Source organism: Primulina eburnea, unplaced genomic scaffold (assembly GCF_022965805.1).
Source record: "Primulina eburnea isolate SZY01 unplaced genomic scaffold, ASM2296580v1 ctg739_ERROPOS11973397, whole genome shotgun sequence".
NCBI classification, from domain to species: domain Eukaryota; kingdom Viridiplantae; phylum Streptophyta; class Magnoliopsida; order Lamiales; family Gesneriaceae; genus Primulina; species Primulina eburnea.
The window spans coordinates 1,256,870-1,271,870 of NW_027331510.1; the positions used below are offsets into that span (position 1 = coordinate 1,256,870).

Sequence of the window (15,001 nt, forward strand, 5' to 3'; positions counted from 1 at the left end):
GAGCCTTGAAAGCGTTTGCAGCTTTGGCTTGCTGCGATTGCCATTTCAGTCTTGTATGTTTGTTCAATTGAGATTTATGTTGCCAATTTTCAGTTCTATTCATGTTTTTTTGAGGAAAATTTTAGTCACTTTCCTATGAAAAGATTAATACTGTGCACGAACATGTCAACGCAATAAGCATATATATATATATATAAATAAAGAATGAAAATCGTTCAGAAAAGACAAATATATATACATCATCAAAATTACAATTTCTTCCTTAAATTTAAATGGTTGATAAATTAAAACGGTCAGTTGCCTTCAATAAATATGCAGTGTCAGACATACACATGTATAGCTATAGTCGAGAATTGCGAAGTGATTTAGTCTCCGTCGAAAATCCGTATCAAAAGCATTTCATTAGTGGAGCTGAGATTGTCACAATCTGAGTTCCGCAGTATTCTCATGAATATATGTATTCTACTTATACCATTAATTAACGACTAAAACGTTATGTTACCTTATTTTGGTCTCCTAAGCTTTCAAATTTTTGTTTTGCACTATTACTATATATCCTTTGACGATCTATCTCTAGATTCGATTCCAGTGGATGATTTGAAACATAATCTTCTAGCTTATATATAAACAATTCTGAATATTTGCACTAATATTGTGCAAAAAGAAGCAAAGTTTTGAATATTTTAGCATGACAAAAAAGGTCATGTATACAAATATGAGTTGGTGGCCAGCATAATTCATTATAGGCAGTCTCACTTGCATGCGCTCCAACTGCAGGCCCAAAGGCGTGACATATTAACGATGTGACATTATTTTGTTTATATGTCGTAAATAATAAGCATTCCACAAATCTACCGGTGTACATGTTTTCTTGATCGTCATTCCTCCACGAGCATCTATCTTGTCGCAAAGCAAAAATTATAATGTATCAGCTAAATCTCTCTACATATGAGACATTATTCCTTAAAAAACTTTGCAAGAAGTTTCATGTCCATTTACATCACTAGCTTAAATATTGTTCTTGGCACGTCCCGCAAATCCTTCTGTTCGATATCATGTTAAAAAGTCAGAACAGTACCGCCAGCCAGAAAATTGCACAGAAACAACCACAAATGAATTCCAAAATCGAACCTTCATGAGCATAATCAAGTTGCTTTGGAGGCCTTGGCCGCTTGAAGCATTTCAACTATGAGTGCCTTCACATCCCTGTGTAAATTTGATGAGAAATAATGAGCGTGGTACACAAAGATCATGACTTGATGAATTTTTTAATTTCATACATAAAGAAATGGAATTGTACACATTGGTGCGGGATGACTCACTTTCTGTCCGCCGCACGCCTTGGAAAAGGAATTCGAAGCTTGAAAGTGTTCCCTTGACAGTCAGCCTGAAAGATACTTTAACAATTCATGACATTCATGCCACGAAACGTGATACATGTCGAGAATGCGAGCTTCTGTTATGATCTTAGAATTCTCAAACGATAAAATCCAGAAATGAAGAACAGTTAGCAGAAATGAAATATTATATTCAATAAGGAAATAAGATCCCAGAGTAAAACACTCTGTTACAAGTCTTTCCTCCCTAGCAAATGCTAGTGATCACTCAACAGAATATGTAACTGAATGCCCCTCTCCTTCTCTACAACTGCCCTTTTATCCCTCCCTATTCACGTGTTTCTTCCCTTTGTTCCTCCTAACATACGTATTAATTATTTTGGGCTTCTCAAGGTTTATTTTACTTGGGCCTTGGGATGTTTCTGGGCCTGATGGGTCCAAGCCTTTTGCAATTGATTCTGGGCTCATAACATTACCGGCCTCCTCAAAATGCGCCTTGTCCTCAAGGCGAAAATCAGGAAACTGCCTTTGAAAATCTTCCCGACTCTCCCATGTAGCTTCTTCTTTGGATCGGCCTTTCCATTGTACTAAAATCTGATGACATGGCTGCCCTGCGAGAAGTTTAATCCTCTCTGCTAAAACAAACTCAGGTTCAAAGGTCATGAGCAGATCTGTGTCAAGTTCTTCCGGAAGTTTGATCACAATCTCAGACGTGCCCATTGCTCGTTTCAAGCATGACACATGAAAAACTGGATGCACTCTTGACCCCTCGGGCAACTGGAGTTTATAGGCAACTGTCCCCACCTTCTTTTCAATCCTGAAAGGCCCATAGAACCTGCTGGATAATTTCTGGGCAACCCTGGAACAAACTGAGTTCTGCCGATGAGGTCTCAACTTCAAGTATACCATATCTCCTTCTTGAAATTGAACCTCTCGCCGTTTCTTGTTAGCGTGTTTTGTCATGTGCTGCTGAGCTCTTTCCAGATTGTACTTGAGTTGCCGTAAGAGCTCATCTCTGTCCCCTAATGCCTGTGATACCGCTGCCACCTGTGTCTCCCCCGGAATAAATCGAGCCACGCTTGGTGGCTTGCGTCCATATACCACTTCGAATGGGCTCAATCCTGCTGAAGTTTGGTAGGAAGTGTTGTACCAATATTCTGCCCAATGTAGCCATTGAGCCCAACTCTTAGGTTGTTCAGAGCAGAAACAACGTAGGTAAGTCTCAAGGTATTTGTTCAACGCTTCACTCTGTCCGTCGGACTCGGGGTGATACGCCGTACTCATTTTTAGTTGAGTTCCTTGGAGCCTGAAAATTTCAGACCAAAACATGCTCATAAATACCGCATCTCTGTCACTCACAATCGACTTTGGAATCCCATGTAATTTCACCACATTTTTAACAAATAACTCAGCTACTGTGTTGGCCTTGTAGGAGTGTTTCAACAGTAGAAAATGTGCATATTTTGACAATCTGTCTATCACCACCAATATTACATCATTCCCTTTTGACTTGGGAAGTCCCGTAATAAAATTCATGGCCATATCTTCCCAAACCACTTCAGGTAAAGCCAACGGTTGAAGTAATCCCGCGGGCTTGGTGGCTTCATATTTTTGTTGCTGACAGATTGAACACTGGGCTACAAATGTCCTGACGTCGGCCTTCATTCCTTTCCAAAAAAAATTGCTTGCTACCCTCTTGTATGTTTGTAATGCACCGGCGTGACCCCCAACTGGGGTATTATGAAACTCGTTTAATACTTTGGTGACCCACAGCGAAGACTTCGGGACCACCAACCTGCCTTTGTGCAGCAAACAGTCACTGATTAACATATAAGGGGTGCTGCCATTGTCTTTCCCTTGCAGTTTGTCAATGATCTTTCTCAGCTCTTGATCTTTCCAGACTGCTTCCTTAAGTTCATTTATCTCTACCCATTCAGCTTTCGTCAAGATCATCAAGTCACCCTTGTCTTCTCTTCTTGACAATGCATCAGCTGCCCCATTTTCCAAACCTCCCTTGTGCTTGATTTCAAACTCATATCCGAGCAGTTTGGCCAACCAATATTGTTGGTCCGGGGTGGTGATTCGTTGTTGTAGAAGACTTCTGAGCGGTTTGTGATCTGTCATAACCGTGAATTTCCGTCCCAAAAGATAGTGACGCCAATGTTGGACAGCTAATACCAAAGCCATTAACTCACGTTCATATGTTGATTTCCTTGTAGCCCTTTCTGCCAGCGCCTTACTGTAATAGGCGACGGGTCTGCCCTCTTGAACCAGCACTGCTCCTATCCCCGCTCCTGATGCATCACACTCAACTACAAATTCTTGACTAAAATTGGGCATTTTAAGAAGTGGGGCCGTGCTAAGAGCCTCCTTGAGTTGGACAAACGCACCCTCTGCCAAGTTATTCCAGGAGAAGTTATTTTTCTTCAACTGGTCTGTCAATGGTTTAGCAACTTTCCCATAATTTTTTATGAACTTTCTGTAGTAGCCCGTCAGTCCGAGGAACCCCCTTAAACCCTTGGTGTTTTGCGGTCTCGGCCACTGACTAACACTCACTATTTTGTCCGGATCCACCATCACCCCTTGGCCAGTGATAATATGCCCCAGATAGCCTACCTGTCTCAACCCAAAGTGACATTTTTTTTCATTCAGAACCAGACTGTTCCTCAGCAATATATCGAGCACCATCCTCACATGCGACAAGTGTTCCTCCCACCCTTCACTGTAGATTAGTATATCATCAAAAAAAACAAGAACAAATTTCCTTAAAAGTGGTCGGAATACCTCGTTCATTGTGGCTTGGAACGTTGCGGGGGCGTTTTTTAAGCCGAAGGGCATTACCACAAACTCGTAATGCCCATCATGCGTTCGAAACGCCGTTCTTGGAATATCCTCGGGCTGCACTCGAATTTGGTGATAACCCGACCTGAGGTCCAGCTTCGAAAAATACTTCGCACCGTGCAATTCATCGAAGAGCTCCTCAACCACGGGAATAGGATATTTATCAGATATTGTGATCTCGTTCAAAGCTCGATAATCAATACAAAATCTCCAGCTGCCGTCTTTTTTCTTCACCAAAATAACGGGGCTGGAGTAGGGGCTGCTACTTGGCTGTATAAGACCCGATTTGAGCATGTCTCGCACCATTCTTTCTATCTCGTCTTTTTGGTGGTGGGCGTAGCGATATGGTCGCACCGACACCGGTCCACACCCTTCTTTGATGTTTATGGCATGGTCCTGTAATCGTCGAGGGGGCAACCCTGTTGGTTCTTGAAACACTTCCCCATATTGAGAGAGAAGCATGTCAATTTCCTTACTGGAACCTTCTTGCTCCACTGCCAGTTTGCTCAGCACACAATCAGTCCCTTTGATCAGAACTGCCCCATAGAACTCCACCTCTTTGACTTTGGCAATTGATTTGAATGATACCACAGCCCTACTGAGCTTCGGGTCCCCCCGTAGAACCACCTTCTGTCCCTGCCATGTAAATCGCATTTCCATATTGGCCCAATTCAGCATGACGTCGCCTAACGTTCGAAGCCAATCAACACCGAGAATGAGATCAAGCTCACCCAACTCAAATAAATACCCTTCGATTTGTATCCGACAGAGGCCCAATTCGACTTCCACTCCTTTACACATCCCTTGACAAGCCACACGGTACCCGTCACCCAAACACACGCAAAATTTAACCCCTTCATCCACTTCAAAACCCAACTCAGCAATCAAATTTCTAGAAATGAAGTTGTGGCTTGCACCGCTGTCAACCATCGCCACCACCTCTCTTCCTGCTACTTTCGCCTTCATTTTCAGCGTCTGCGGTTGATTAATCCCGCTAACAGAATACATTGGCAGCTCTAGCGTATTGTATTCGGTAATCGGGGCTCCCAGCCATGTTTCAGCCTCTCCCTGTTGTTGGTTATTCCCTTCTTCAGTTGCCCCTTGATCCTCCTCAACTTCTTCCCCATCCTCTTCCGCCAGAATTGTCACCCTTAAACTCTTATTCACGCATCGATGTAGGGGGTGATATGGCTCCCCACATTTAAAACATAGTCCCTTCTCCTTCCTGTGTAAATACTCCTGGTGTGATACGATCCTACCATCTCGATTCCGTGGCGTTTGGGCCCTCGTCGCCCCGCCACTGTTGCCTCCAGGATAAGATCGCGACCCCCCTCCGTGATGCGTCGGGGCTTGTGGTCGGTGCTGATACTCATCTCCTGGACTCAACGCTTTGGCATTAACGCGCGATGGTGGGTTATTAGAATGACGATCCTTACCAGTGGAATGGGCCTGATTAGCCCAATTCATATCCATGGGCCATCTCTGTTCAAGATTCAGGCCAAGCCCAGATCTACTTTTGCCACGGTCCATCACCTTACCAAACACTTCGATCTCCAGCCCCCTTGCTAACAACATGGCGCGATCCACCGTCCGCGGATTATGAACAATCATTCGCCGACGAATCTCTTCCCGCAATCCACTCATAAAATATCCCAGACAATGGTCTTCTTGAATGTCACCAATCTGGGCAACCAGCACCTCAAATTGTTGAATATAGGTGTCTACGGTTTGTTGTCCCTGTTTCAGCGAAGCTATGAGCTCATATGGGTTCGCCTCATACCCGCCATACCTCTTAATCAATTCCTCCGCAAACCGATCCCAGTTCATATTAGGGACCCTCGCCTTCATCCAGCGGAACCAATGAATGGTGGTTCCCTGCATACAGATATATGCCAGTTTGAGCCTACACTCAAATGGTGTGCCATGAACGTCGAAGTATTGCTCTACTTTTCCCAGCCATCCCATCGGATCCTCTCCTTCGAATACAGGTAATTCGATCCTTCTCAGCGCCATCCTCATCTCTTCCGTGACTGTTTCGGGAGTCCCACCACTGATGGTTTCCACAGATTCTCTCCGCCCTTCTTCCAGTTGCTCATTGCCATGAACGGGACCCTTCCCTCTTTCCTGGGTTTTAATCAGTTGCTCCATCAGTCCCTTCAGCTCCTGGAAACCGCCGAGCGTTTGATCGAGTTTATCCAGCCTTCCTTGTACCTGAAGCATACTTTCTTGTAATCCATATACTGATCTTTCCATAGTTTCAAACTTCGCATCATTCCGTGTGCTAGCCATCCTCTTTGCGCGTCTTTCGAATCCGGCAGGTCGGACCAATGTTATGATCTTAGAATTCTCAAACGATAAAATCCAGAAATGAAGAACAATTAGCAGAAATGAAATATTATATTCAATAAGGAAATAAGATCCCAGAGTAAAACACTCTGTTACAAGTCTTTCCTCCCTAGCAAATGCCAGTGATCACTCAATAGAATATGTAACTGAATGCCCCTCTCCTTCTCTACAACTGCCCTTTTATCCCTCCCTATTCACGTGTTTCTTCCCTTTGTTCCTCCTAACATACGTATTAATTATTTTGGGCTTCTCAAGGTTTATTTTACTTGGGCCTTGGGATGTTTCTGGGCCTGATGGGTCCAAGCCTTTTGCAATTGATTCTGGGCTCATAACAGCTTCTACCAGGATATAAAGAGATCATAAAACGTCTAAATAGGGAAATAGAAGATAGTAAAATATAACCTTCACATTGAAGCCCAGACTGTCTACATCCAACATTTGGGCAAAGTCAACCTGAAAGAATTGTTTTGATATATATTAAAATCCTTCATTATGAATAAAGATGAAATGTTTTGAGAAAACCGTAAATGTTACCGGGATAGATGTAGAGTGCTGTACGATCAATTTTGTATCTTCAGTATGATCTTTATTCATATGTGACTGAATAAATTAATATGTATAACAAATTAGCACAACCTAAACTTTTAAGTAGCGGAACACTTGAGGACAATTCAACACATCACTATTACTGCTTGGCATACCGCAATGGGCTTTGAGAATTGATATATAGGATCCACTACAGCTGTTAGAAACTCCTCTCTGCTAAATTCTGAAAGTAAAGTAAATGAATACCAATGAAATTCTCACAAATCTTCCAGAAATTAAAGAAGCTACAAAGGCATGATATGGAAATAAAAGGGACACGGGAAACAAGCTACTGAAAAACGGGCAAGTTTGGCAAATCAAACCTCCAGAACCTAACAAAGCTGTTGCAACTCCTGACACGTATTGAACGACCTTTGGTTCAATGCGAAGAAATTGGAAGTCGCCAAAGTCAACCTTCAAAAGGGGTTATCTATCAAATATTACCATGCACAATGGTCAGAAATTCGAGAATGCGAGAATTAGGCATGTCAAAAGATTACCCAAAACGCATCTGGATGCTGGCCCAAATACATTGCTCGAATTTCTTCCTTTTGTTTTTCAGGGACCTGTATTAAACAAGAAATATTCAAGTTTAGATGGAAATATAAAACAAAAAAAAGCTCGCAGATAATTGTTGCATAGCAACCCAAGAGCCATAAGTAAATAACCACACCACATATGCAGCCACAAAAAATAGCATGCAAGTATTGGTCCTCGATAACCCCCTTTCAAATCATTACACAACCTTACTACTCATGAAAATCAAATGTATATCTTTGCCTCTATTAACAATTGAAAAACCAAGCACCCATCGCGTCACCAAGTACAACTCAATTCTCTTAGATCATATAGTAGTTCAAACACCACATCTCGGCCGTAGCTACATGAACATACCACATAGAACATTAGTCTTAATTGAAAATCCCATGTTAATTCTGAATCCCCAACAAGAGCTATACAGGCTTTCTTTGGATTCACCATTAAAAAAAAAAGATAAACAAGAATGGTAAAATTATGAAAGTAATAATCCTTACTGGAACGGCATCACCGTGCACAGTGACTACTAACTCAGTTCGATCTTGGGGATCTTTTGACACAAGCAGTGAGCATTTGGGATTGGCCATAAGGTTCTGAATTACATAAGAAATTTAGTTTCAAATATAAGACAAAATACAAAAACTCCATGTTTGTTTACACTAAATTCAAGATTGTCGTGCATGCATACCTTTGTATGAACTGCCAAATCACTTACTGCCAATATTGGAGCTCCATAAGCTTCACAAGCAAAGTCAACCATGGATCCAGATGGATAACCCTCGTGCTTCTGTAGCATCCAGGTTAACGAAACACTAAGACACGTCATAAATTTGGGTGAAAGATTAATATGTATACAGTTTCAAAATTACCATGGAGACAGTTGAGAGAACTCCACGTAAGCTGTGGCACAGAAATGTCTTAACTTCCTGTACAGGAGTTAACCTTGAAGCTTTATTTTGGTGAGCTTGAATGAGTTGAAAGACATCGTCATTAACATTAGCAGCAGTCGATACTGAATTGTCCTGTGAGAAAATCATAAATTAGCCAAATGAAATAGATAAGAAAATCAGTGACGGAATTGTTTAATTTTTTATACTCGATTATCAACTCAAAAATGTAAATTTGACTTCAAATTATTAGATTGACGAAATTCATCACCAATTACCATCCACGGCGGTGACACGGACTCATTTCAATGCAAAAACCATCAATAAGCATCATGTGAAAGAAATTAGTAAACTTCAGGGTGAAAGCATTTGGCCCCTGCCAAATGCATAAAAAAAATCCCCTAAAAAATAGGCGCAAAACCCTATGATTTAAAAGTTTGGCTAAAGGTCCTCTGATCTTCAATGAAGTTTTTTAATGGCCTTTTGAGAATCTTCATGATTTTTTTTTTCTTTTACTTAGTCCAGTAGGCAGTAGACGCTTCTCTATCCTATGGAAATGGAACGTTCTTTCTTTTTACTCATTAGTCAGCAGATACTAGAGATAAAAGCTTAAAATTAGTTAGTAATAGATACCTTTTTTTTTCTGCTAATTATACGATTTATTAAAAAATAACTTTCCGTGTTAATATTCTAAGAGTGTGCGTTGGAGTTATCATGGTGAGTAAAAAAGGCGTTGAATCACAAAATTATGCATTGAATCACATAAATAGAAGCGAGGATTTTTTTAGCAATATTTTTAAAATAACACGAGCTTTTGTAACATTATTGTTTAGGAGTCAAAATGCATATTAATAATAAGATGGCATTTCAAAAGGAGAAAAATTCCATTTTTTTCCAGTGTTTCTTTATAATATATGTTCAGCTCTCAAAATATATTAAGTTGCCTAATCCACCACAATCAACATACGCACAAAGAATCCAAAAACCATAAATAAATAAACAGAGAGGAGCGGAGTTTTCTCCAGTGAAAAAGTATCAGTTTATATAGATTTCTTTTATCATACGAGCTTTGCTTCAAAAACAATTTAATAATAAGTCAATTCGCCAAATAATCGGTAATGAAAAATCATCAGTAAATAAAGAAACGTAGTAATTCTACAAAAATAGGATTTTTCACCAAAATCAGTTAAAGCTCGCTTCTTCGAATTCCAGTACACACCTTGATAACTAAGCCAAGGAAAATCAAGAGGAACTAATAACGATTAGCAATACCTGATTAAGGTCGGAACTAGTGGATGCGGCCATGGATTGAATTACAAGCGTCCGCCGGCGGATCAGAGGAGATGAATGGCGACAAAGGAGTAAATTATTGATGTTGTTGACACTGGAAAAAGGAGGGAGGTGGCGTAGATTAAGGAAGGAGGTTGGTAGTGATAAAGTCTTCATTTTTCTTCTCCCTTGTTATTAATTATTGGATAAAAAATTCAAGATGAGAAAGTGTACGCCGGTGAGTGGAGCACCGCCGCACCGATTCAGATAACAAACTGTTTCAGCTACACAGCCGATTGCTGAATTTTATTCGCAACATAATCGAAATTTCACTGTAATTATTATTATTATTATTATTATTATTATTATTTTAATAAAAAATTTGTAAATATTTCTTTTTTAAAACATTGAAATATATTGGTATTCAGCCTATAATGATTAATCTCATTTAGCTTTGTAGTTGAGGCGTGACTTAAAAAGAATATTAATATCTTTTTTTTTTTTCATTTTAGGTGAATCTCAATAAAATACGACAAGAGTAGGTATAATCTATATATAAAATCAGAAAAAATATATTTAAAATAAAAAAAATTATATTTTCATAAATAAAATATGAGATTGTATGACAAAATTAATATTAAAACCAAAATAAATAGTTGAGATTTAGACCATCCTATCCTACTAAAAAAAGACAAAAATTTATGTAAGACGATCTCACGGGTCGTATTTGTGAGACGTATCTCTTATTTCGATCACCCATGAAAAAGTATTACTTTTTATGCTAAGAGTATTATTTTTTATTGTGAATATGGGTAGGGTTGACCCGTCTCACAGATTATGACCCGTGAGACGGTCTCACATGAGACTTACTCAAAAAAGATTTACTGTGTGGAGCCAGGGCTATGGGTTTCAGCTGAAGGGCCTCCTAAAATCAAATTTTAGGGCTCGTTAACTCCTCGTCGCTTCAAGGTGAGTCCTTTCTCCTTCTATTTTTTTTCCTAATCGAGTTGAACTGATGATTGTAAATTCATACACTCTTGGCATTATCGTGCTCATTTCCGTTCTGTTGGATGATTCTGGTGAAACTGAGCAGGAGTGCTGCCAAAATCGACCAACTATTGTGGCTTTGGCTGTTAACTTTTGTTTTAGGTCGTCAATCTATTATTTGCTTATAATGCTGACCTTTTTTCAACTCCGGTATTAGTATTTTCTGACCAACATTTTTTATGGTATGATGACGACAAAATAGTTGCTGTAGTTTGTTTATGTAGTAAAACACGAAAATTATGTTTCCAGATTTCAGGAGGAAAAGTAGAAAAAGATCTTTAATGGCGCTAGGACTGATATTGGGAATAGGAAGGGCGTTTAGGAGGAAGCGGACCTCGTCACTTGATATTCTAACGACCAAGAAGTGTCCTCGAGGTTTTTACAAGGGAAAGAATTGCAAACCCACTGGCTTTCACACTCGGAAAGGTATATCTCTAGTGAATTGCTGGTAAATTTCATAAGCTGTAGAATTTCACAAGTTTGGAACTCATATAATGAGTTCAACAACCTTAAAATTTTCATACTTGGGGTCAAGCTTAAACCAAACAAATAAAATTTGAACTCAAGAATGCGTTCGTGAGGTTGGCTCATGATAATTTCACGAGTTTTTAGGTTGTTTTCAAGCGTGGAAGAAGATATGTAAAAATCTTACATTGCACATATTGATAGATTTTTCACATACAACTATTTTTTTTCGAATAATCAAAGCAAGCTTTTATGCACCAAAATGGTTTTTTTCCCTACAATTATCTTGTATTTGTTTTTCGTTTATAAAGTAAAAAATGATTATTACAATGGGGAAAAATGAAATATTGAGAAAGTGTGTCCTTTTCAAAATGAAGAAGTCACCGAAGACTATGTTCTCATTTCTATTGACTAATGTGATTTGGTCTGTTCATGTTAACATTTTCACTTCTGTTCATGGTGCAATACAACTGATACTGTGTATGATTATGAGTAAAAATGAAAGAAAAGCAGTTACAAATAAAATTTCGTAATAACAGAGTAATTTGGTGTTTATGCAGGTGGTTATGTGGTTATGCCTGAAAAGTTGCCGCACTATGTGGTACCAGATTTGACTGACTTCAAGGTTCGTAATCAAAGAAAAAATGTACTCAAAACACATTCATATCACAAAATCATAGTGGCAATAATGGTGAGTAAGAGCACATTAATCTTCGTGGAGAAGTATAAGACAGTTTAGTGTTTCTGGATGGCTAGTGGCTGCTTATGATTTCAGTTATATTTCGACTATAAGAGAATATCACCTTTTTTTTCAATATTATAGAATATCACTTGAATTTGTCTTAGTTTCAACAAATCCTCTCTTTGCAGTGGAAGTGTGGAACAACGGTAGGAACTGGTTGTGACTTTTGTCCTCCCACCCTTTGTGTTTTTGCCTTTCTTGTTCTCCAGTTTCTAATTCCCAAAGTGTAAATTTTCATTTATAATTCATGCATAGAAGTTATTATGGTTTTTATTTTATTTTATTTTTTCCTTCTCGGTTTTGGATATTGAGCTGATCGTTGTGATGATAATGTTTGTTTAATGCACACGTCAGGATTCTTCATCTCGTTTATTGCCCTTTCAGCTTCGTATTTAGGAAGCCTTCAGGTTCTTAACAAAAGTACTAGTCCCACCGGATATTGGCCGCTCATATATCTAATTTGCATGGTTTAGAAGCTTTTCTGTGAAATTTAGCTTTAATAATCTCTACCTGACATTTTTTCCATTTGTAGTTGTGCTTTTTTAGACTCGAACTCTGCCTCCAAATTTTGTTCGGTTATGTTTTAAATGCTCAAATTTTCCTTGTTCACACGAACTTGACATAGACCAAACACTTTAAGCTGAGATGTGTGATCCAATCACGTGCCCCTCACCTTGTGATATTGAAAATAATACTGGTGCGAGCATGAATAAGTTTTGAGATGGATTAGTACTTGATTTTCTATTACCAATTTACTACCAATAAAGCTAATTTTTTTTATGCTACTGCCTTTTTTTTGGCAGCTAAAACCGTATGTATCTCAGTGTGCAAGAGAAGTTAAGTCGACTGAAGCCAATTCAGCTAAATGACCGATCAAGAAGATGTCTATTTTGTGAAGTCTTCCTCACTTTCAGGAAGCGGTTGGAAGCTTTCTAAGTTGATTGATGAGCAGCAAACTTACTTGCAAAGGCTGTATATCTTTTAAGCTATTATTATGAATATTGCAACCTCAAATTGTATAGTAATTTGAGGAATATGCTGATGTTGAGAACTTGAGATTTGTTGTTTAAAATACAACCCATCTTTAAAGTTCGAATACTTTTAGCAACAATCCATCTTTATGAAATTTGTATTCTGTTTGAGATGGCATTCTTCGGTGGCTCAAATTTAAATAGAATTTAATTTTATACATGGAAAGATCGCAACTATTCGAAAGGCAATGTTGTTTCGCTCTTCATTTTGAGATTTCCTCGGTTTTTTTCCAACGTGCATCATTCATATGTTTAGATGATTGTGCTTTGTTCTATACTCCTATTCACAATCAACACTTCTTTTGACAAATTTTCAATCAATCAAAATACAATTTGATTCATTTTCTCAACAAAAAAGAAAATACAACTTCTTTTCACAACACATCCAGATACCCCAACTTTTAAAAGTTGATTCATGAAAGAGGCAACGTGGAAGGAAAGAATCCAAAGTTACAAGAGGCAAAAAATATAATGAAACGTTTTACCGCAATCACTTCAAATGAAGAATCCATATTTACGACCGTAGCCAACACAAATTTCTACAAAGGTTTTCCTGTACAGGTATCCCCTTTTATTTATCTTCGATTTAGATATAGAAACTAAACATTGATGGAGATCACGAGTAATGATTCAACACATAAATTTCCAAACGCACGCAACCAATATAACTCGAACCGACTGCATAAATTCGTGAACCACTTCCACCACCGTTGAGCGTATATATTCTGCTAATGAACTTCCGTAACCACTCTTTCTCTCATAGTTCTCGAGTACCTCAAAGCCTTACCTCTTCTAGGTAACAATTTCGACCAAAACCCTCGTTTGACGTCGATATTTTTACCATTATCATCGTCCATGGGACCCTCCTCTTTTCGTCTCTGCAACACATAAACCATTGATTTACTCTTCTTGAGGACATTTTGGCCAACATTCTTGAACACTTTCATGGGTTTCCCAGATTCCAAATACTCCACACGGCACGTATAATTCACGACTGGAGACGAACACGAAGAAGCATTCGAAGAAGATAGATCTGAACAAGAAGAAGAAATTAGTGATGAAGACACACCGACTTTCGAACTACCGCTACTTGTAGCAATATTTGGTAATTGAGAGAGTCTTTCCCTCAGACATATGGAGCAAACCCCCGGTGTTTGCCTGTGTTTTGGGTGCTTCTTGCAGTGCGCATTGGCCTTGAAGTTCCCTGGTTTCTTTTCTATGAAATTTGCGACATTTGGTTTCAAAGAATCCATATATATCGAATATTTTGTGTGTCCTAATTTTTTTTCTATATGCGATGTATATGTATATATAGAGACAAAAGAGGGCGGGGATGGTTCATATGAAGTTGCATGGGGTGTTTCCATGATATTTCACAAAGATTGGCTTTTTGACGTATGATTTGTGAGGTTTGAATAAGTCCAAGTTGGAGAATAAACAATACGATCGAAGTCATTAAATTTGAGTTTGATTAAATTTATTAATTAGATTTTGATAAATGAAATTTTTATTGTTGTAAGAATTGTTATGATCAGTTGCATGAATCTAAATTTCATCATGTCAATTTCTTGGTGGGAGGCGTCAAGTCTCTTGCATTACGTAGATTATACTCAACTATTACTTAATCCTTTAATTAAAGGATTAAGTAATTTAGATTTACCCATTTAATCATTTCAAATTTATGTTTCAATTTTCTTTTAGTTTTATACAATATTTATTGGAAAGCGAAATCAAACTAGTCCTTCTCTCGCTAATTGAGATAATGATTATTGACAATTAATCTATCTATATATATTTTAAATGGATTGAACTTATGAAACTCCTCATTTATACCATATGTTTTTTTCACAAATTTGTCACCATGATTAAATGTGTTATTCTATTTGTTACATCAATTTTCTTTTTCTTTTTTAT

General features: G+C 38.5%; 2 protein-coding genes across 4 annotated transcripts; one reads left to right on the forward strand and one right to left on the reverse strand.

Moving 5' to 3' along the window:
• Positions 1 to 761: 761 nt before the first annotated feature.
• LOC140821677 (uncharacterized) lies at positions 762 to 10,121 on the reverse strand. 2 transcript variants are annotated; one of them, XM_073182215.1, is made up of 12 exons: positions 9,806 to 10,119; positions 8,516 to 8,668; positions 8,335 to 8,433; positions 8,144 to 8,239; positions 7,610 to 7,675; positions 7,433 to 7,523; positions 7,226 to 7,293; positions 7,059 to 7,124; positions 6,927 to 6,977; positions 1,323 to 1,387; positions 1,132 to 1,206; positions 762 to 1,043 (listed from the first exon to the last, which is right to left on the reverse strand). In XM_073182215.1, exons 1-11 carry the CDS (start codon positions 9,977 to 9,979, stop codon positions 1,146 to 1,148), a joined length of 990 nt encoding a protein of 329 aa, XP_073038316.1. In that variant the 5' UTR covers positions 9,980 to 10,119; the 3' UTR covers positions 762 to 1,043; positions 1,132 to 1,145. The 2 variants fall into 2 exon arrangements, with proteins under 2 accessions (XP_073038316.1, XP_073038317.1); XM_073182216.1 differs by lacking the exon at positions 8,144 to 8,239 and having other exon boundaries at positions 9,806 to 10,121.
• A 548-nt stretch (positions 10,122 to 10,669) lies between these two features.
• Positions 10,670 to 13,198, forward strand: LOC140821678 (uncharacterized). Of its 2 annotated transcripts, none has more exons than XM_073182217.1 (4): positions 10,670 to 10,771; positions 11,099 to 11,275; positions 11,875 to 11,939; positions 12,860 to 13,198. In XM_073182217.1, the coding sequence occupies exons 2-4, from the start codon at positions 11,131 to 11,133 to the stop codon at positions 12,923 to 12,925; spliced, it is 276 nt and encodes a 91-aa protein (XP_073038318.1). In that variant the 5' UTR covers positions 10,670 to 10,771; positions 11,099 to 11,130; the 3' UTR covers positions 12,926 to 13,198. The 2 variants fall into 2 exon arrangements, with proteins under 2 accessions (XP_073038318.1, XP_073038319.1); XM_073182218.1 differs by lacking the exon at positions 10,670 to 10,771 and adding an exon at positions 10,975 to 10,999.
• The last annotated feature ends 1,803 nt before the right edge of the window (positions 13,199 to 15,001 follow it).

Coding starts and splice junctions, on each gene's coding strand:
- LOC140821677 (XM_073182215.1), bottom strand. CDS start 9,979: ATGAAGACTTTATCACTACCAACCTCCTTCCTTAATCTACGCCACCTC. Junction 7,524..7,609: donor AGCATCCAGATGCGTTTTGG/GTAATCTTTTGA, acceptor CCCCTTTTGAAG/GTTGACTTTGGCGACTTCCA. Junction 7,125..7,225: donor AATTCTCAAAGCCCATTGCG/GTATGCCAAGCA, acceptor TAATTTATTCAG/TCACATATGAATAAAGATCA.
- LOC140821678 (XM_073182217.1), top strand. CDS start 11,131: ATGGCGCTAGGACTGATATTGGGAATAGGAAGGGCGTTTAGGAGGAAG. Junction 11,276..11,874: donor TGGCTTTCACACTCGGAAAG/GTATATCTCTAG, acceptor GTGTTTATGCAG/GTGGTTATGTGGTTATGCCT. Junction 11,940..12,859: donor CAGATTTGACTGACTTCAAG/GTTCGTAATCAA, acceptor TTTTTTTGGCAG/CTAAAACCGTATGTATCTCA.